The 17944-nt window shown below is 45.7% G+C and overlaps 5 protein-coding genes and 1 pseudogene across 5 annotated transcripts in view; 1 reads left to right on the top strand and 5 right to left on the bottom strand.

Moving 5' to 3' along the window:
• aox5 (aldehyde oxidase 5) overlaps positions 1-479 on the top strand; it is a 42511-nt gene extending 42032 nt beyond the window's left edge. Inside the window, exon 35 of the mRNA XM_056301577.1 lies at positions 369-479. Within this exon, the coding sequence (XP_056157552.1) occupies positions 369-479 (111 nt within the window). The remainder of the gene's footprint in view (positions 1-368) is intronic.
• Positions 480-4029: 3550 nt separating this feature from the next.
• Positions 4030-5198, bottom strand: LOC130131631 (histone H4). Its single transcript, XM_056301397.1, has one exon. The coding sequence runs from the start codon at positions 4980-4982 to the stop codon at positions 4671-4673; it is 312 nt and encodes a 103-aa protein (XP_056157372.1). The 5' UTR covers positions 4983-5198; the 3' UTR covers positions 4030-4670.
• A 947-nt stretch (positions 5199-6145) lies between these two features.
• LOC130131632 (histone H2AX-like) lies at positions 6146-17223 on the bottom strand (annotated as a pseudogene).
• LOC130131628 (histone H2B) lies at positions 7712-8181 on the bottom strand. Its single transcript, XM_056301394.1, has one exon. The coding sequence runs from the start codon at positions 8131-8133 to the stop codon at positions 7759-7761; it is 375 nt and encodes a 124-aa protein (XP_056157369.1). The 5' UTR covers positions 8134-8181; the 3' UTR covers positions 7712-7758.
• LOC130131626 (histone H1-like) lies at positions 8874-9671 on the bottom strand. Its single transcript, XM_056301392.1, has one exon. The coding sequence runs from the start codon at positions 9636-9638 to the stop codon at positions 9033-9035; it is 606 nt and encodes a 201-aa protein (XP_056157367.1). The 5' UTR covers positions 9639-9671; the 3' UTR covers positions 8874-9032.
• LOC130131633 (histone H3-like) lies at positions 13129-15747 on the bottom strand. Its single transcript, XM_056301398.1, has 2 exons — positions 15143-15747; positions 13129-13653 (listed from the first exon to the last, which is right to left on the bottom strand). Exons 1-2 carry the CDS (start codon positions 15491-15493, stop codon positions 13342-13344), a joined length of 663 nt encoding a protein of 220 aa, XP_056157373.1. The 5' UTR covers positions 15494-15747; the 3' UTR covers positions 13129-13341.
• Positions 17224-17944: the final 721 nt, after the last annotated feature.

The raw sequence follows: 17944 nt of genomic DNA, 5'->3' as shown, positions 1-17944 counted from the left end.
AGCAAAAGAGATGAAATGTAAGTCCTCATTTTAGGTTTCTTGTAATATCGAGAAAATTGTGGGATGTGGTTGTGTCAAATTTTCAATAAAATTTTGTTTTTTGATGCCCTGTTTTTCTATTCATTTGCTTTTGGGATGTAATACATTCAATACAATCAGCACATATGTACGTGTTGATTTGTGTATTTACGTAGATGTATTCATTCTCATTTACGGAGTTGGATCGTGGCACGGCTTGAACAGAACGTTTGAAGCAATTGTTTGGTCTGAAAACTGAGGTTGAGGTTAATTTTCTGCTTGAGCATAATCCTGGATATACACCAACGGTGGTGAAATGGCTGTTTACTGGTGCTTTTGTTTTCCTGCAGGAAGTAGACAGGTGCACTCCTTCCACTGTCATAGAAAACAGCTGGATGACAGGGAGCAATCAACATTATGACCAGCAGAGGCACACTCTTGCCATCGTGAAAACAGCATGACCAAAATATTGAGAAAACAACATTGTCACACAAATTGATGCAGCCTCCATGGCGGGGAACAGGCAACCCAGATCGCAAAACTGCCGGGGCTCGGACCCGTCCCACACCCAACACTTCATCCAGCCCACATACCGTATAGAGTGATGGCACTTGGGCGGTCTGCCCGTTTGCCAGATCTGGACCAGAACTAAGCCACAGCAATGCCGCACGTGCCACATATTTGCCAAAGGTGGCCCATATTTGTTTTGTGATATTTGGGCCCTATTCACCATTTACCACACGGGCTACTTCAGGGTCGCATCCAGATTACATGTTGCCGAGAGCGCCGCATCGTTGCCAAAAAAAAGGCCCACATTTGATTCAGCATATTTGGGCCATATTTGCTATTATACATGTGGGCCACTTCAAGCTCACATCCATTTTGTCAGGGCCAGAAGAAGACCATCAGTGGCGCATCATTGCCTGAAGTGGCCCACATCCGGATGCTATCTGGGAGGGATAGTAGCTACTATACTAACAAGAAGCAGCTCCACCACAGAGCAAGAGCCCACGGGCTGGTCATCACTGGAAGGCATGGCTTCTATTTATGGAATAAAATCACTAGTAGTAAGCCACGTGATGTGTGTTCTGTGATTAAAAAAAAAGTCCAGATTATTTGGGGAAATAATGTCTCGACAAATAAATGACTCATCAGGTAAATGTCTGACGTTCAGTAGGGCAAACTGGGCAGGCGTTTGAACAGGGAGCCTGGCCGGTCGAATGATATTCAGAGTACGACAAATGACGCCTCTGTTAACTGTAGGGGGAGACTGGACAGTGGGCCCAGCTAGGTTTGAGTAATTTGTACATACTGTGTTGTAATAGGGTTTCTGTCGTCTGTAACGTTTTGAAATAAAAACGCAAATACCATGAAGCTGCGTTTCGGAATCTTCAGGGAAACTTTCGCGTAACGACAACGGTACATCTGCTGGCCATGGCTGCTAACCCTGGTTTCTAGCTCCGCTACTTCCGGGCTTAACGTGAACCAAGAGCGTCTCACATATACAACACTTAACCTAGCGCGCCCCCTTGTGACCAGAACAAACATTAGAACTAACGCCAGAAACATGACTAAACATGTTACAAAACATGGACATTACATTGTGTACTGCTGATAATGACTGAAGCGGTGGCAGTGCTCTCAGGACTCACAGACATGAGTTGGGCTGTAGGGGGAGCTGATGGGACAAATAGGAGGTGAGGGAGATGGTATTCGGGGCGAAGAAGAAAATTCGTGGCCGGTGTGTTGTCTAGAGCAGTGTTTCTCAACCGGGGGTCCGCGGACCCCTAGTGGTCCGTGGTGTAATTGCAAGGGGTCCGTGAAAATAAAATATCTTTAAAAAAAGATCTTACGACATTTATAGAAATAGGATTATTTTACTCAAATGTGACTGAGACCTTTATCTACCTAAACTATGAAGGGTAACAGGACTTTTTTCTCTAATTACATGTTTCACAAGTGTAATGTATTGTATTTTAATAAGAGATCTCGCTCCCGTTTGCATTGTTAAAAGTTACTGCATAAAAATTTTGTTGTTACATATATCTGAAAGTTACTGCATAAGAATTCTGTTTTGTTAACTAAATCTAAGTTACAACTGAAAGCTCTTATTTTTGCCCCAAAGAGTGAATAAATGCTATAATGCAATTTAAAATGCAGTTTCTACTGTTTCTATCAAATTGCAAGCCCCCTCCCCCAAGATCAGGTGGAGGGGTCCTCAGGGTAGATCAAAAATACACAGGGGGTCCAGGACCCCAAAAAGGTGGAGAACCACTGGTCTAGAGCTGTTAGGCGAGTGGCAGCCAGTCAGCGACATGGGGCTATAGTAACGGCACGACAAATGGTTGCCGAGAGTGCACGTGAGCCATAGAAGTTGGGGTGGGTCCAGATAGCACCCCCTACATAAGATATAGTCCGCCACCGGTGCGCGCGTTCCTCCACGCTTATACAGCACACTGATTCCTCCCTCTTTTTGAAATATCACCACAGCCACTTCCTTCCTTCAAAATCCACCACCGTCTGTCCTTCCACGCTCCTCTCCGTGACACCGTACCTACCCATCACCAACATACCCATCTGAAGTCCACTCCAATTACCACTCTCTCCTCCTTGGGTACACTCTCCACCAAGTCATGCAACTCACCCCAGAATTCTTCTTACAGGTGCCCGGGTAGCGTAGCGGTCTATTCCGTTGCCTACCAACACGGGGGTCGGCGGTTCGAATCCCCGTGTTACCTCCGGCTTGGTCGGGCGTCCCTACAGACACAATTGAACGTGTCTGCAGGTGGGAAGCCCGACATGAAGACTAGGTTAATTGGGCCAGTACAATTGGGGAGAAAAAGAGGGGGGGATTCTTCTTACTCTGTCTGATATTCTCTTCACCTCCAACACACTCTTGAGATATACTCTTCCTTCAGGATTACCCCCACCCAATTTCTTCTCCCATCCACACTATAACAGTGTATCCAAAAAAACAAAAAAAAAACCCAAAAAACATCAGGACTCCAGAAGTAGTTTTTCTTTAACTTTACTTGACTTTTACAGCTTCAGCAAACAAAATGAGGGAGAACAGACACACCCATCTCCTTATTCTTTGTATAGACTACCTGGACAGGTAAAACACCTGGAGCTCCCTCAAGGTAAGTAATACTACAAAGTCTCAAGATATAGTACACCCCCCCTTCTCAGGTCTGCAGCCAACACTTACTGAAAGAGAAAATAAGAGAAATCTTTACACAGACAATATTTGCCAAACATTTTTTTTCAAAAGGCTTTTTTGACAACTAAACGTTTATTTTCCCTTTAAATAAAAGCAACCGAAATTAATTGAATAATAATTTCTTTTGTAGAGCCTATTAGCCTACTGTATTTTATTTTATTTTAATTTATTTATTTATTATTTTTTAGTAGTACTCATCATCTTGACCCCAAATGTTAGGGCCTATAGTGGTCAGGTGGGCATCTCTCTCTGGTAGAGCACCTCAGGGGTGGTGTTTCCTGTAACACAGGTGGGGTCTCACTCTCCAGCTTAGGTGGGTCATTCTCAGCGTCATCTACAGGGGTTGTTGGAGAGTCGGAGACACTGACGTTAGGGGGCTGCACTTGTTCCGGCTCCACAGAGGATGGGAAACCGACATCCTTGGGTGTACTGAGATCTATCTCAGAAATCTCGCTGAGCTCCCGTCTCCTGCGTAAACAACTCCGGCCCACTGATGGAAGGTATGAGACCGGGCACAAAGTATACGACAAGCGAATGGACCGGGCTGAGTGGAGGGGTCCTGGTGTGGTCATTGAGCAGGATGGGGTGGTGATCTTTGTGAGACCTAGAGGCATCTGTTGGAGTGCACCACTCGGGATTAGGGAAGGTACATGCTCATCACACTGAGCAGATAGAGGGTAACACAAATTTACAGAATATTGAATCCAGATTTGGACAATGAGACTGGCATTTAAAGTGCGGCAGAGAACTCCCACTATGACAAGACCAGCAGTACATACAGGGGGTTAACAGACCACAACAGCCAAATGCCTGTGAAAGCAGGAAAGCAAGTTATATAGCATCCATCCATTATGCTTATAAATTTAGCACAAAAAGGAAGGAAATGTGTGTTTGGTAGATTATGTATTTGTTGTAACAATGCTTCTTGGCAATAAATCTTATATCAGGCACCCGATTGTCAGCACCTGGGGTACCAGAAGCTCAAAACAAGAGTCAATAGCAACAGCAAAATAAGCTGTTTGGCATTGGCTGAGATTTGGCCAATTTTTCATGGGCGCAACCCAAATACTCAGCTCTGCTGCTCATCCCACAAATGCATGTTCCTTACACACGTGGCGCCATTTAAAAGGGAAATAAACAAGCTTTCCAACGGTATAAGATTTATTGCCAAGAGGCATTGTTACAACAAAGAAATAATCTACCAAACACGTTCCCCTACTTTTTGTGTATTTGGTGGTATAGAGGGCTGGTGTGTTTGCATGTACGGGGCGGGGCTGGTCTGGGTAAAAAAAGAAGTCCAGGGCCACTTCCTCGTCCAACTCCGAGATTTGCAAGCTAGAAAACAAAATGAGTTCGTAAAACAGGAAACGCTCCTCTCTAGATGGAGTGGGTGGCTCTTAAAAGAGCCTTTGGGTGACGTTACTTGACGCGTTTAACCGCCGAAACCGTACAGGGTGCGTCCCTGTCTCTTCAGCGCGTACACCACGTCCATGGCGGTGACGGTCTTCCTCTTGGCGTGCTCGGTGTAGGTGACGGCATCGCGGATCACGTTCTCCAGGAAGACCTTGAGGACACCGCGGGTCTCCTCGTAGATCAGACCGGAGATACGCTTGACGCCGCCGCGCCGCGCCAGACGGCGGATGGCGGGCTTGGTGATTCCCTGGATGTTGTCCCGGAGGACTTTGCGGTGACGCTTAGCGCCTCCTTTCCCGAGACCTTTACCTCCCTTACCGCGGCCGCTCATCTCTGCGTAGCGCTGCTTCCCCTTGGAAAACGAAAACTTAAACGCCAAAGCAGGCCTCGATACGCCTATTTCAACCTAATCTGCGGACCTAATAGAAGCCTAATAGTCGCTCTGTTGAGCCCAGCGTAGCCCCGCCTTCATCCATGTGGTTCACTTAACACATTTGTCAAGTATTTGTCATGTTTTTGAAAACTGGAACTGTTTTTGTCATAAGCAAGATTTTAACTTTTAAAGATGGCGAAAATCAATAACCATCATTCATTTCATATACTATGTCCCTAAAAAGTAAAACAACAATGTTTATAATGTATTCTCAACTTTATAATTGAGAAAACGCAAAAGCATTGTTTTCTCAATGCCTTGCGTTTGCTTTTTTTTGTGGCGGGAAACTTTTCAACCTTCCCTAGTGAAAACTAAGTTAATTCCTGTATCTTTAAAGAAAACCGTGCTAGATGAGGGAAAGAATACAATTTTATATTTGCTTAGTTCAGGTGTTGAGGCGCCTGTGTACCCAGTTTAACAACCCAAAGCCTCTGCTCTTTTGCTCTGACCGCTGGTTCAACATACGCGAGTTTCCAAACCCGACATGAGCAGATATTCAATTTCATGTCGCCGGAAACGTTGAAGCTACCACTTTGCCATCGACACTTCACATACTATTTGCACACTAGCACTTGTTCAGTAACCACACATTGTAAAGATGTCAGGATATACATCGGTATATTCCTTATTTCCTAACTTTCTAAATGTCAACTTCAGAGTCAAATAAGGTTGAATCAATTCACCTGGACGCGTTTATTGCAAGTACGTTTGGTCACTTATTTTAAGTCATTAAGATTCAACCTTGGTTTTTCCTGCTTGAATTATTGAGCATGCATGAAGATATTTTAACTATGACTTATTACAATTGTGGTTCCGCTTTCCCGAATCTGTCAGAAATATTTGTACTGTTCATTACTTGTATGCCAAGATATGCGACGAATAAACCCAACATTCTGCAGGCAGCGCATCGGCCAAGCGCCAACTAATCGAGCCAGTGCACCGAAAATAACCGCATTACTCAGGGGAACCTACTCCTAAAATTCACATAAGGAAACGCGGCTCTTATTTGCTACGTGTGTGGCTCTTAAAAGAGCCTTTGTGTTGTTGGATGGAAGGCTATGTAGAATCACTTCTTGGCGGGCTTGTCGGTCTTCTTGGGCAGCAAAACCGCCTGGATGTTGGGCAGCACGCCGCCCTGAGCGATGGTCACTCCGCCCAGCAGCTTGTTGAGCTCCTCGTCGTTGCGGACGGCCAGCTGGAGGTGACGGGGGATGATACGGGTCTTCTTGTTGTCCCGGGCCGCGTTTCCGGCCAGCTCCAGAATCTCAGCGGTCAGATACTCCAACACAGCCGCCAGGTAGACCGGGGCGCCGGCGCCGACACGCTGCGCATAGTTGCCTTTGCGGAGGAGCCTGTGAACACGGCCGACAGGGAACTGGAGCCCGGCGCGGGAGGAGCGGGTCTTGGCCTTCGCCCTCGCCTTTCCTCCGGTCTTTCCTCTTCCGCTCATTGTTTGATTTGCTTCGTTTCAACTGGGCGCTGAAAGATAAAGCTGAAGCTGAAGCAGTCGGTGGTATTTATACACAGAGCACACAAAGCGAAAACACGGCCCAATCAGAGAAGGGTCTTCAGCTGTTGAAATTGGAAGGCGCTCCCCACCAATGAGCTTTGGAGATTGTGAAAAAGCGCGCCTTGCGTTTGGACCAATCAGAGCTGGTGTGGTTACACCAACGGACTCGGCCTCGACGGTCTTCCCTACAAAGATAACATCAATAACGACTTAATTTTCCTGGTTTAAAAAGAAGTCTTGATATCTAATTTAACCTATTATTTTCTTTTCAAGCTTGTGGCAGATTGGTTTCTGCTTTCTGTTTTCAAAATATTTAGAAATCAAGCGAAATTCAAACCAAAAAGTTGATTCTAAAGGCGGTACCGTGTTTCCCTCCTACACGTTTAGATGATTTTTTTTCTCATTAGATTCTTGAATTATTACATTGTATCAATGAGCGTGTTAGTATTTCATTGAAACATCAATTTTCAAAAACCAAGCTATCATAACTTTAGTCGTGTATGGCGGATCTCAAACAGGACCAAAGTCTCCTCCACACATGCCCAAGCCATGCCAATCTTGCTTTGTCTCCAAACCGTCCTACATGAGGTAAACTTAGAATATAGAAGAGATGGATATGCCATTGTCACGCTAAGGCTAGATAGCCGTAGAGGGCTGCGCCTGTACTCATCGAATCTAGAATTACAGTACGTAACAATCATGTGTCAAACACAATCCTAAATTAACTCAGCTTCGTCATAATACACTAGATGTCTTCACAAAACGCATAAAATGTAACTCAAACTACAATACATGTATATTGATCCACATTGGGAATCTAACACGTAGAGAACTGGTCAATTTTGACATTGTATTTTTATGTGACATCAACATCAAATATGTTAAATGAAAAAAGAAAATGTAAAACAAAAAAATCTCATTCAATTATCTCTGAGCGCCGGACCCGAGCCCAACAAGTAATTATTCTCATTACTGTGAGCGTTGACTGACGCATGGACGGGGGGGAAGCTTGGTATCCAAGTTCATTTTCAAGACGTATCAGTTCATTGTGAATTTGTCACTAGTTATGTTAGAGAGCAGTATAAAAGAGTATCAATGGACCAGCTCCTCGATGAGGTTGTTTGGCTCTTAAAAGAGCCGTTGGTTTGGGTCAGAGGAGACAGCTTATTTTGAGCTGGTATATTTGGTGACGGCCTTGGTGCCCTCAGACACGGCGTGCTTGGCCAGCTCCCCGGGGAGCAGCAGGCGGACGGCGGTCTGGATCTCCCTCGAGGTGATGGTGGAGCGCTTGTTGTAATGCGCCAGACGAGAAGCCTCACCGGCGATGCGCTCGAAGATGTCGTTAACGAAGGAGTTCATGATGCCCATGGCCTTGGAAGAAATGCCGGTGTCTGGGTGGACCTGCTTCAAGACCTTGTACACGTAGATGGCGTAGCTCTCCTTCCTGGCCTTTCGGCGTTTCTTCCCTCCCTTGCCTGCTGCCTTGGTCACGGCTTTCTTGGAGCCCTTCTTGGGCGCAGACTTTGCTGGTTCAGGCATGGCGACAAGCTGATTCCTCTCCTAAAGAATTGTGACGCCCACTGGCTGCTGAAGATTTTAAACATATTTCATGCAAATTTTACTGTGTGGATCCTCTTGTCAGATTGGCCATGTGTGTCATCTGACTGAGCATGCGCTGTGTAGTACAGCCCCGGGAGCGAGAACCGCGAACGAGTTGGTTGAGCAGAACTGAGAAACTATAAGCTGTGTTTATATCGTGTATTATTGACCAGGAAGCAAGTCTAACATATGCAACCAACACGTGTTACGATATTTCAACAGGAGTGATTCCCATTTCTTCCACTTTCATCGAAATGTGGGTGTTTTCAATAAAAATGGACACCCACACTTCCAGATGTGTTCATGTTTGCTGCAGTCGCTTCACCAATAGTGAAACACTACCAACACTATGTTAATGTATAACTATGATGTAACACCCTGTAGTTATACACATTTCTAAAAACTGTTTTAAACTAATCAGGCACATCTCTGTGGGAGATGAAATACCCACTAAGGAACTGATATTATTCAGTAAAACGTCAAGAGTAAGTATAAATTAAGGCAATGAAATGAATTTGAAAGCATTGTTTACAAGTTAAGTTGATATGGATGGATGGAACGCTGTCCCTGTGATACAAGTGGATTTTAAAATCAAACACAACGCGTAGCTGTCTTATATTTAGGAACCAATCCAGAAAGCAGTTTGAGAAAGGTCGATACGCATTGAAGCGCTCCTCCCTGTCATACAAGTGAGGGTACTGAGGTCTAGGGACTGAGAAGATGGTACCCTTCGACAAAAAGCGAAGTGCTTCTGGAGAGACGCTCTTTCATTGAAGTCGTGGTTGGCTCTTAAAAGAGCCTTTGTGTGTGTGGGGGGGGTTGTGTAGGAGATTGAATGTTTACTTCTTTGCGGCAGCTCTCCTCGGCTTGGCCGTCTTGGGTTTAGCAACCTTCTTAGCCGCAGTCTTCTTGGGGGCAGCGGGCTTTTTCACCGCCTTCTTCGGGCTCTTGGCGGCCTTCTTGGGGCTCTTGGGCTTCTTGGCTGCCGCAGGCTTCTTGGCCTTCTTCGGGGATTTCTTGGCTGCGGGCTTCTTAGCCGCTGCCTTCTTGGCGGCTGCGGGTTTCTTGGCTTTAGCGGTCTTCTTGGCGGCTGCGGGTTTCTTGGCTTTAGCTGCCTTCTTGGCGGGTTTCTTGGCCACTTCAGCCTTCTTGTTTATCTTGAAGGAGCCGGAGGCGCCGGTACCTTTGACCTGGACCAAGGCGCCCTTCGTCACCAGGGTCTTGACGGCCACTTTGACGCGGGCCTTGTTCTTCTCCACGTCGTAGCCGCCGGCGACCAAAGTCTTCTTAAGCGCGGCCAAAGACACGCCGCTCCTCTCCTTGGAGGCCGACACGGCTTTTACGATGAGCTCCCCGACGCTGGGGCCACTCTTCTTGGGTCGGGGGGCTTTCTTCTTGGCCACTTTCGCCGGAGCGGCGGCTGGAGCGGGAGCGACTTCTGCCATTTAGTCTTCTTCGTCTGTTCGGAGGCGCAAACTGACAACTCTCTGACAGCAGACTGATGAACAAACAGGCGCGGTGGGTTGGGTCATATCCGTACTGTGAGAACCAGAGAGACTCAACCTCCCCAGTCTGACACGTCTGCAGCCGAAGAGCTGCCACACTTGTGTTTTCTCTCTCCGACAAAACACCGAAAATCACCTCCTCAAGTCAAAATATCACTTAAAATCAATATGAGTCATGTAGGAGACCCTTGGCACTTTATAATCAGCTCTGTTTGAGCGGAGCAGACGTTTCTGTTCTGTTTCGAGACAGTTGAAAGTTCCTCCATACTCTGCCAGAAACTGCAACGTGTCCTAAGATTTGTCTCCAAGAACATCCTGAAGGCGTCCACTTTTAATCATTAGCCGTTCATCAGTCGACTGAGCTGTTTGACAAAGCCACACTAATAAAAGTTGTGGTGATTTGCTGAGCGTTTAGTTTTAAAATAGAGTTTTGCTCATGTGGTCAAACACACTCCTGCTGGCGGTGATCTGTGGCGTCGTTTGGCTCAGCTGTGTAAGACGGGAAAGTGGATGTAACTTTTTTTTAAATTTAATGATACATAACATACTAAATTGTTTACTCTGCAAATATAAATGTATTCCAAAATTTTGGGATTGATATGCAAAACTTTCTACCTAGGAAAACAAGTGAAATGATCATGCTTTATGGTATAGTGGTATTTTAATTTATTTTGAAAATAACTCGGTGGACAAAAATGTTAGCTTTTTAATCCAACTGTTTATATATATATATATATTGAAAATTCCATATGCATAAAATGGAATGGACTAATAGAAAACCAAACTTTACTTTATTTCTAATTGATATTAACTTCTATTGCAATTCTCTAGTCAAGCTGAAAAACAGAAACGCAACAAAGACCTGAACAATATTTGAAATATATAAAATTATCGGGTAATGCTACTCAACTATTAATCTGTGCACCTTAATTTATTGTTTTTCCTCTTCCTACATATTATTTTGCTTCTGTTGTAAAAAGCTTCTTGCACAATCCCATTTTATTTTTATCTAAATTATTTCCCTGGTAATCTCTTTCCTCTTTTTATGTTATCAATAGTTTTGAGAGAAAAACATCTACACTACAGAGGTTGTTAAAAATGATTGTGAATTGAAAATACCCCTTTTATTTAGTTTAATAAAGATTAACATTGTCTTATCGAGCTGATTTCAAAAGGTGGTACCGTGTTTCCTTCATAAACGTTATTTTTTCTTATTAGATTATTTTATTTCATCGTACCAATGTCTGTGAATGTTCTCGGTCATCCAGGTCGTGGTTCTCCAAAGGAGTTGAATCAAGTGCAACTGGACTTGGTATACATCCGTGATGGCCTCTCATCCAAGAGGCTTCCTCAGCTCGTGCCTTTCTGACTAGACCAAGCTAGTCTGAGAGTCATTGGAGCCGTTAGTGACCGACTGTTGTTCTTGGAGGCTAGGCTTCTTGAGTCTCCTGGGTAGAGATGAAAGGACAGCATTATAAGTGGGAGATAGGTGGTGTCGCAGACCTCCTCCTCTGTTGAGGGATGGTTTTTTCAGTTTCACATAGATGGCTTCCTTCACCCCTCTTTCAAACCATCTATCTTCCCTGTCCATAATGTGTACGTTGCTGTCCTGGAAGGAGTGTGTCTTCTCCTTTAGGTGTAGATAGACTGCTGAGTCTTGTCCTGAGGAGTTTGGCCTTCTGTGTTGGGCCATCCGTTTGTGTAGTGGTTGTTTGGTTTCTCCTATGTACAGGTCAGTGCAATCTTCATTGCATTGTACAGCATACACCAGATTGCTTTTATGGGTGTGTGGTACACGGTCTTTGGGATGAACCAGTCTTTGTCGGAGTGTGTTGCTGGGTTTGAAGTATACCGGGATGCGGTGTTTGTTGAAAATTCTCCGGAGTTTCTCTGAGGCCCCAGAAACACACGGGCTGACTGTGCTCTTCCTTCTGTTCCTCTTTTCCTCATCGCTCACCCGGTTGGTCTTTCTGGAACGTGTTGCAGTTTTCACAAAGGTCCAGCTGGGGTAGCCGCAGGTTTTTAGAGCTCCCCTCAGGTGTTTGTGTTCTTCCCGTTGGGCCTGAGTGCTGCTGGGCACATTGTCAGCTCTGTGTTGCAGAGTTCTGACGACGCCCAGTTTGTGTTCCAGAGGGTGGTGTGAGTCGACAAGTAGAAATACCAACAATACAATACCTTACCAAGGTTGTCCACTCCCGTTTGTTCCTGTTGCAATCCAGGACATGGTTGGACTTCTTGTCCTTCCTGGTACTCACAGCGGCGTCCTTGTGCAGAGTTGTCATCATGAGCACACGTGTTCTTCTTTTTCTTCGGGCAGTGGGACGCACAAGTGTGTGCACTGGCGAGGGCAAATTTAGAGGAAAAGCGACCTCTGCCCTCGGTAGTGCCAGCTTGTCTTATTGACGGCGGCCTGATCTTGTATCACGGTTGTCGAAGCCAATCACCCGTGACAACGTGCGAAATGTGTGGAGTGGCGTGGTGGCACGAAAAATTGCCCGAGAAGACTCTACATCCCATAAACTGGTGGTACATTAGTTTCTGGATCTGTACACACCAGACCAAATGGAGAGACCCACATATGCTTGGACCTCTTTCCGGTGTACCTCCTTGCAGTTGTCTTTGCAAACGCGTCTCCCCTCCAAGTTGGTGGTGTTTATCACTAGTTTTGACTGACTGTCAGGAACAGTTCAAAGCAGAATAGTGTAATGTGCATGGATAAGAAGACACGCTGGTTCGCTGGTCTGAACCTTTAGTCGAGCGGTTAGCGATGCCTCCTGAGGTGCGGGCGATACGGGTTCGCGTCCCGGCCGCGGCAGTTCCTGTGGTTGCGTTGACCCCCGAATCCACTACAATAGTATGCCATCAACCTGGGACATGGCGTATCTTATTGGCCACGGGGTCATCCTGATAACATTTTCAGCAGACAGCCGACCTCTACCCTTAGATGGGGATGACGACCGGGACAAATTCCCATTCTTTGACCAGAATGTAACTACCCCTCTTCCTCATCACCGGAGTGTTCCACGTCGGTTGTCTCTTGGTCTGGATCATATTCTTTGTTGTCTTCGACTTCTGACACGTCCTCCTCTGATGCATCTTCGCTGTTAGTTTCCTGGCCTTTATTCTCATCAGCGGACAAAGATCAAGATCCTCACATACGGTATATCGTTTGGTCATTGCGCTGACACAATGACTTGTGAGCAAGGCCCTAAAAAAAGCCTCACATACCAAAGCTGCGTGAAAATTATAGAAACAAAGGTGATTGCGAGAATGCCAACAGGTGTGGCCATGGAAGCCAAAAAAGGCAAGGAGGTGCGTGCTCAAACACATGCATGTGGGGGTCTGGGAGATAGAAGTGTCTATATGATGAATGGCTTTTGTTATGAAAACGTGCTATATATGCAAGAATGAATCATCCATTAGGCTTACATGGTGGTATTTAGGGCAGGCATATTCGTACGTAGGATGGGGTGGCGGAGTACCCATAGGCTAGTTGCGGTGGGCTGGGTGAAAGGGTTTAGAGCCGTTTTTATAGTCTCGGCCTGGAGCAGATTGAAACGAGTTCTGTAAAACAGGAAAGGTTCCTCTCTAGATGAAGTGGGTGGCTCTTAAAAGAGCCTTTGGGTGATGTTACTTGACGCGTTTAACCGCCGAAGCCGTACAGGGTGCGTCCCTGCCTCTTCAGCGCGTACACTACGTCCATGGCGGTGACGGTCTTCCTCTTGGCGTGCTCGGTGTAGGTGACGGCATCGCGGATCACGTTCTCCAGGAAGACCTTGAGGACACCGCGGGTCTCCTCGTAGATCAGACCAGAGATACGCTTGACGCCGCCGCGCCGCGCCAGACGGCGGATGGCGGGCTTGGTGATTCCCTGGATGTTGTCCCGGAGGACTTTGCGGTGACGCTTAGCGCCTCCTTTCCCGAGACCTTTACCTCCCTTACCGCGACCGCTCATCTCTGCGTAGCGTTGCTTCCCTTCAGAGAACGGAAACTAAAACGTTAACGCAGACCTCGATACGCCTATTTCAACCCAATCTGCGGACCTAGTAGAAGCCTAATGGTCGTTCTGTTGAGCCCAGCGTAGCCCCGCCTTCATCCATGTGGTTCACTTAATAACGCATTTGTCAAGTATTTGTCATGTTTTTGATCACTGGAACTGTTATTGTTATAGCCGAGTGTTTAACTTTTAAAGATAGCGAGAATCAATAACCACCATTCATTTTATGTACAATGTCCCTAAAATGCAAAACAACGACACATTATAAACAATAAATGAAGTTGAGAAAACGTAAAAACATGGTTTTCTCAATATTTTTTGTGTTTTCGTTTGTGGTGGGAAGTCGTTCGACCTTCCCCAATGAAACTGAGTTAATTCCAGTATTTTTTAAAGGAAACCGTGCTAAAGCCCCTTGACGCAAATGCGTGATATCGGGCTGTATAAATAGAATTGCCGACTAGAATCAGGGGAAAGAATACAAATTTCCTCTTTGCTTAACTCGGATCTTGAGGAACAAAAATGTCCACCTAGTTTACCAGCTCGTGCATGGTTTAGCTCCTCCTCCTCTGTCCAGCTTCATTACACACTACCACAGAGCCACTAGAGGTGCTGCTAGATGGGACGGCATAATCCCTCTCAGTCGAGAACTGCGTTAATCAGGCCGCCTCCTATACAGCATCACATCAGCAGAACTGAGTACAACAGTCTCCATCCTATTATTAATTGAAGTGTACTGTTAAGAAATGGCTTATTAAGAACCAACAATGTCAATATTGATGCTATTCGCATACACATTTAACATGTTTAACTATTGTACATTAGCTTTGCTGTATGTCTGCTTTTTTATATATAATTGTTTTTTCCTGCATTATTTGCTTATTCTGTATTTATCCATTTATTCTGTATTTCCTTGTTTGTCTTTGTATTCTATATTAACCATGTTGTATTTACTTTTTGTACCATTATCCTAGGATGCCCACAAACACCAGGCAAAAGGGACTGCCAATGGAAAGTAGCCACTTAGCTACTCGGGTACATTTACATGTTTCGAATGTTGCTTAATGTACATTGTCCATTCCCAAGTAAACGTTGAAATAAATTCTATGATTATCTATTTTAATTCCTGTAAGTGTAGTGAAGCCTTATCAAATGTAAGATTCCCCTCACCGCTTACTGTGATCACAGTAAGCGGCTTGTTCATTTTTTTTTTAGAATTGGGTATTATGCAGTAAACATGGAAGAGTGTAACGGCAACATAAGAACAAATTTGGAATCTATACGTCTATTCATAACCGACAAATATAACACGTTAACTAGGAAAACAACCTCATTGGCATGTGTGTGGCTCTTAAAAGAGCCGTTTTGAGGGCAGTCGGGTTAAGGAGTCTTAAGCGCGCTCTCCGCGGATGCGGCGGGCCAGCTGGATGTCCTTGGGCATGATGGTGACCCTTTTGGCGTGGATGGCGCACAGATTGGTGTCCTCGAACAGACCGACCAAGTACGCCTCGCTGGCCTCCTGAAGAGCCATGACAGCGGAGCTCTGGAAACGCAGGTCGGTTTTAAAGTCCTGGGCTATCTCCCTCACCAGCCGCTGGAAGGGCAGTTTACGGATCAGCAGCTCTGTAGATTTCTGGTAGCGGCGGATCTCTCGAAGGGCCACAGTACCGGGTCTGTATCGGTGAGGCTTCTTCACGCCGCCGGTGGCCGGGGCGCTTTTCCGGGCCGCTTTTGTGGCCAGCTGCTTCCTGGGGGCTTTGCCGCCAGTGGACTTACGCGCTGTCTGCTTCGTTCTCGCCATCGTTAACAGCCCACTTCGCCGTAGTGACTGAAGATATACCGAGAGGCGAGTAAACCCATGTTTATATAGCCAGAGCCGAAGTCAAGTCACGCGCTGATTGGTCTCAACTACGGGCATGCGCACTTTGACAGATCTTAATTGGAGCGAAGAACCCTTGGAAAAACCCAACGAACATTCAAACTAAAGCCCCGCCTCCTTCACCGAGTCTGAACGGATGCGTACCAAATAAATTACAACAATTTATAATCTATCCATTATCCAAACCGCTTATCCAACTCTCGGGGTCGCTGGAGCCTATCCCAGCAGTCATTTGGCGGCAAGTGGGGCCGGGAAGACACCCTGGACAGGCCGCTAGGCCATCACAGGGCCAGCCATATACGTATATTACCTGACAGTAGGATAAGTGGTTTGGATAATGAATGGATATGACCTGGTTAGCATGTGAGCTTTTGTGTAGGTTGCCAACCAGTCGAAATCTTCTAATCTATTTTGCCCCTCTTGGGATCTTGACAAGTTGAATGCCTCAGGTAGTTGGATATTGAAGGTGGCTTTGATGGAGCACTTGGAGATGGCTAAGGAGGCTGCCATGCCGATGGCACTGCGTCATCCATGCCGCCTCGCTGCTGCTAACGCTAACACGCTTCGCCTGTCCCCGACCCTCGTTTTTTCTGCTCTCACTCACCCGTACTGCCGCACCACTTCTGACACACTATGTCGTGGTTTATATTAACAGATTCACCAAGGACGTAGGGATCTCATTAACGGCTTTACTCGAAATATGCATACAACTCTCGTGCAGCTCTTCAACCGCCTGTAGAAAATTAACTCTTCTTCTCCAGTGCATCTGTTGACCACGGCTCTGTAACCGAGCCTCCAGTGCCATCTACTGGACTACTGTCACAATTCACAACTACGTGTATTGCAATACACAATGTAGATATCCATAAGTGGCTGCCAAATTTAGTTGTGGCTTCTAATGTATATTAAACTTTGTTTACAGAAACGTTGTTGGGAGCAAAATAACCCAGCGAGACAGTACAAAAACCTTGTTCATGCTATTAATTACAAATACCTTGTTCATGCTATTAATTTACTTGAATCACTGGATTTTGCTTATTTGTTGAGCACTTTTCTAGTGTTTCTACCATTAACTGCTACGGTTCTGTAGAACTGTAAAAAAAAATTGGCTTATGATTTACTGTAATAGTCTCACTATGCCGATCTAACAAGAACATCGCTCCATCAGGGAAGTGTGTGGCTCTTAAAAGAGCCTTTGTGTTGTTGGATGGAAGGCTGTGTAGAATCACTTCTTGGCGGCCTTGTCGGTCTTCTTGGGCAGCAGAACCGCCTGGATATTGGGCAGCACGCCGCCCTGAGCGATGGTCACTCCGCCCAGCAGCTTGTTGAGCTCTTCGTCGTTGCGGACGGCCAGCTGGAGGTGACGTGGGATGATGCGGGTCTTCTTGTTGTCCCGGGCCGCGTTTCCGGCCAGCTCCAGAATCTCAGCGGTCAGATACTCCAACACAGCCGCCAGGTAGACCGGGGCGCCGGCACCCACACGCTCCGCATAGTTGCCTTTACGAAGGAGCCTGTGAACACGGCCAACAGGGAACTGGAGCCCGGCGCGGGAGGAGCGGGTCTTGGCCTTCGCCCTCGCCTTTCCTCCGGTCTTTCCTCTTCCGCTCATTGTTGACTTGCTGCTTTTCGCTATAATCTGAAAAATGAAGAGTAGCCCAGACAGCCAGTGGTATTTATACACAACTCCACGAAGCTGAAACACGGTCCAATCAGAGAACAGTCTTCAGTTGGTGAAATTGGAATGAGCTCTCCACCAATGAGCTTTCGAGATTCTCTTTTAAAAAAAAGAGCCTTGCGCTTGGACAAATCAGAGCTTGGTGTGGTTACCGCAACAGACTCGGCCTCTCGACCATCTTCACAACAGTGATAATATTAATATGGGTTTAACTGTACTTTTTTTGAATTAAAAATAAGTCTTGATATTCAATATAATCACTATTATTGTCTTTTCAAGCCTGTGTCAAGTTGGCTTACGGTTTATCGTCTTAAATCAAGTAAAATTCAAAACAAAAAGTTGATTCTAAAGGCGGTACCGTCCATCCTGCACGTTTAGATGATTTTTTGTTCATTAAATATGGATTTCATTAAAATACTGGAAGTTGCAAAAACCAGCATTAGTCCTGTATGACGGATCTCAAACAGGACCAAAGTACATGAGGTCAATTTACAGTGGAAAGACGGATGCCATTGTGACACTAAAGTCTAGCCACAGCCTTCGAGGGCTGCGCCTAATACTCATCGAATCTAGAATTACAGTACGTAACGATCGTCACGCTTTTTTCAAACTTAATCCTAAATTAGTTCAGCTCTGTCATAATAACACTAGACGGCGATACAAAATGTTTAAAAAGGTAACGTAAACTACATGTACAT

The sequence above is a fragment of the Lampris incognitus genome, chromosome 21, assembly GCF_029633865.1.
Source record: "Lampris incognitus isolate fLamInc1 chromosome 21, fLamInc1.hap2, whole genome shotgun sequence".
Classification (NCBI taxonomy): domain Eukaryota; kingdom Metazoa; phylum Chordata; class Actinopteri; order Lampriformes; family Lampridae; genus Lampris; species Lampris incognitus.
The sequence above is the reverse complement of the archived record's forward strand: the minus strand, read 5'-3'. Positions and strand labels throughout refer to the sequence as shown.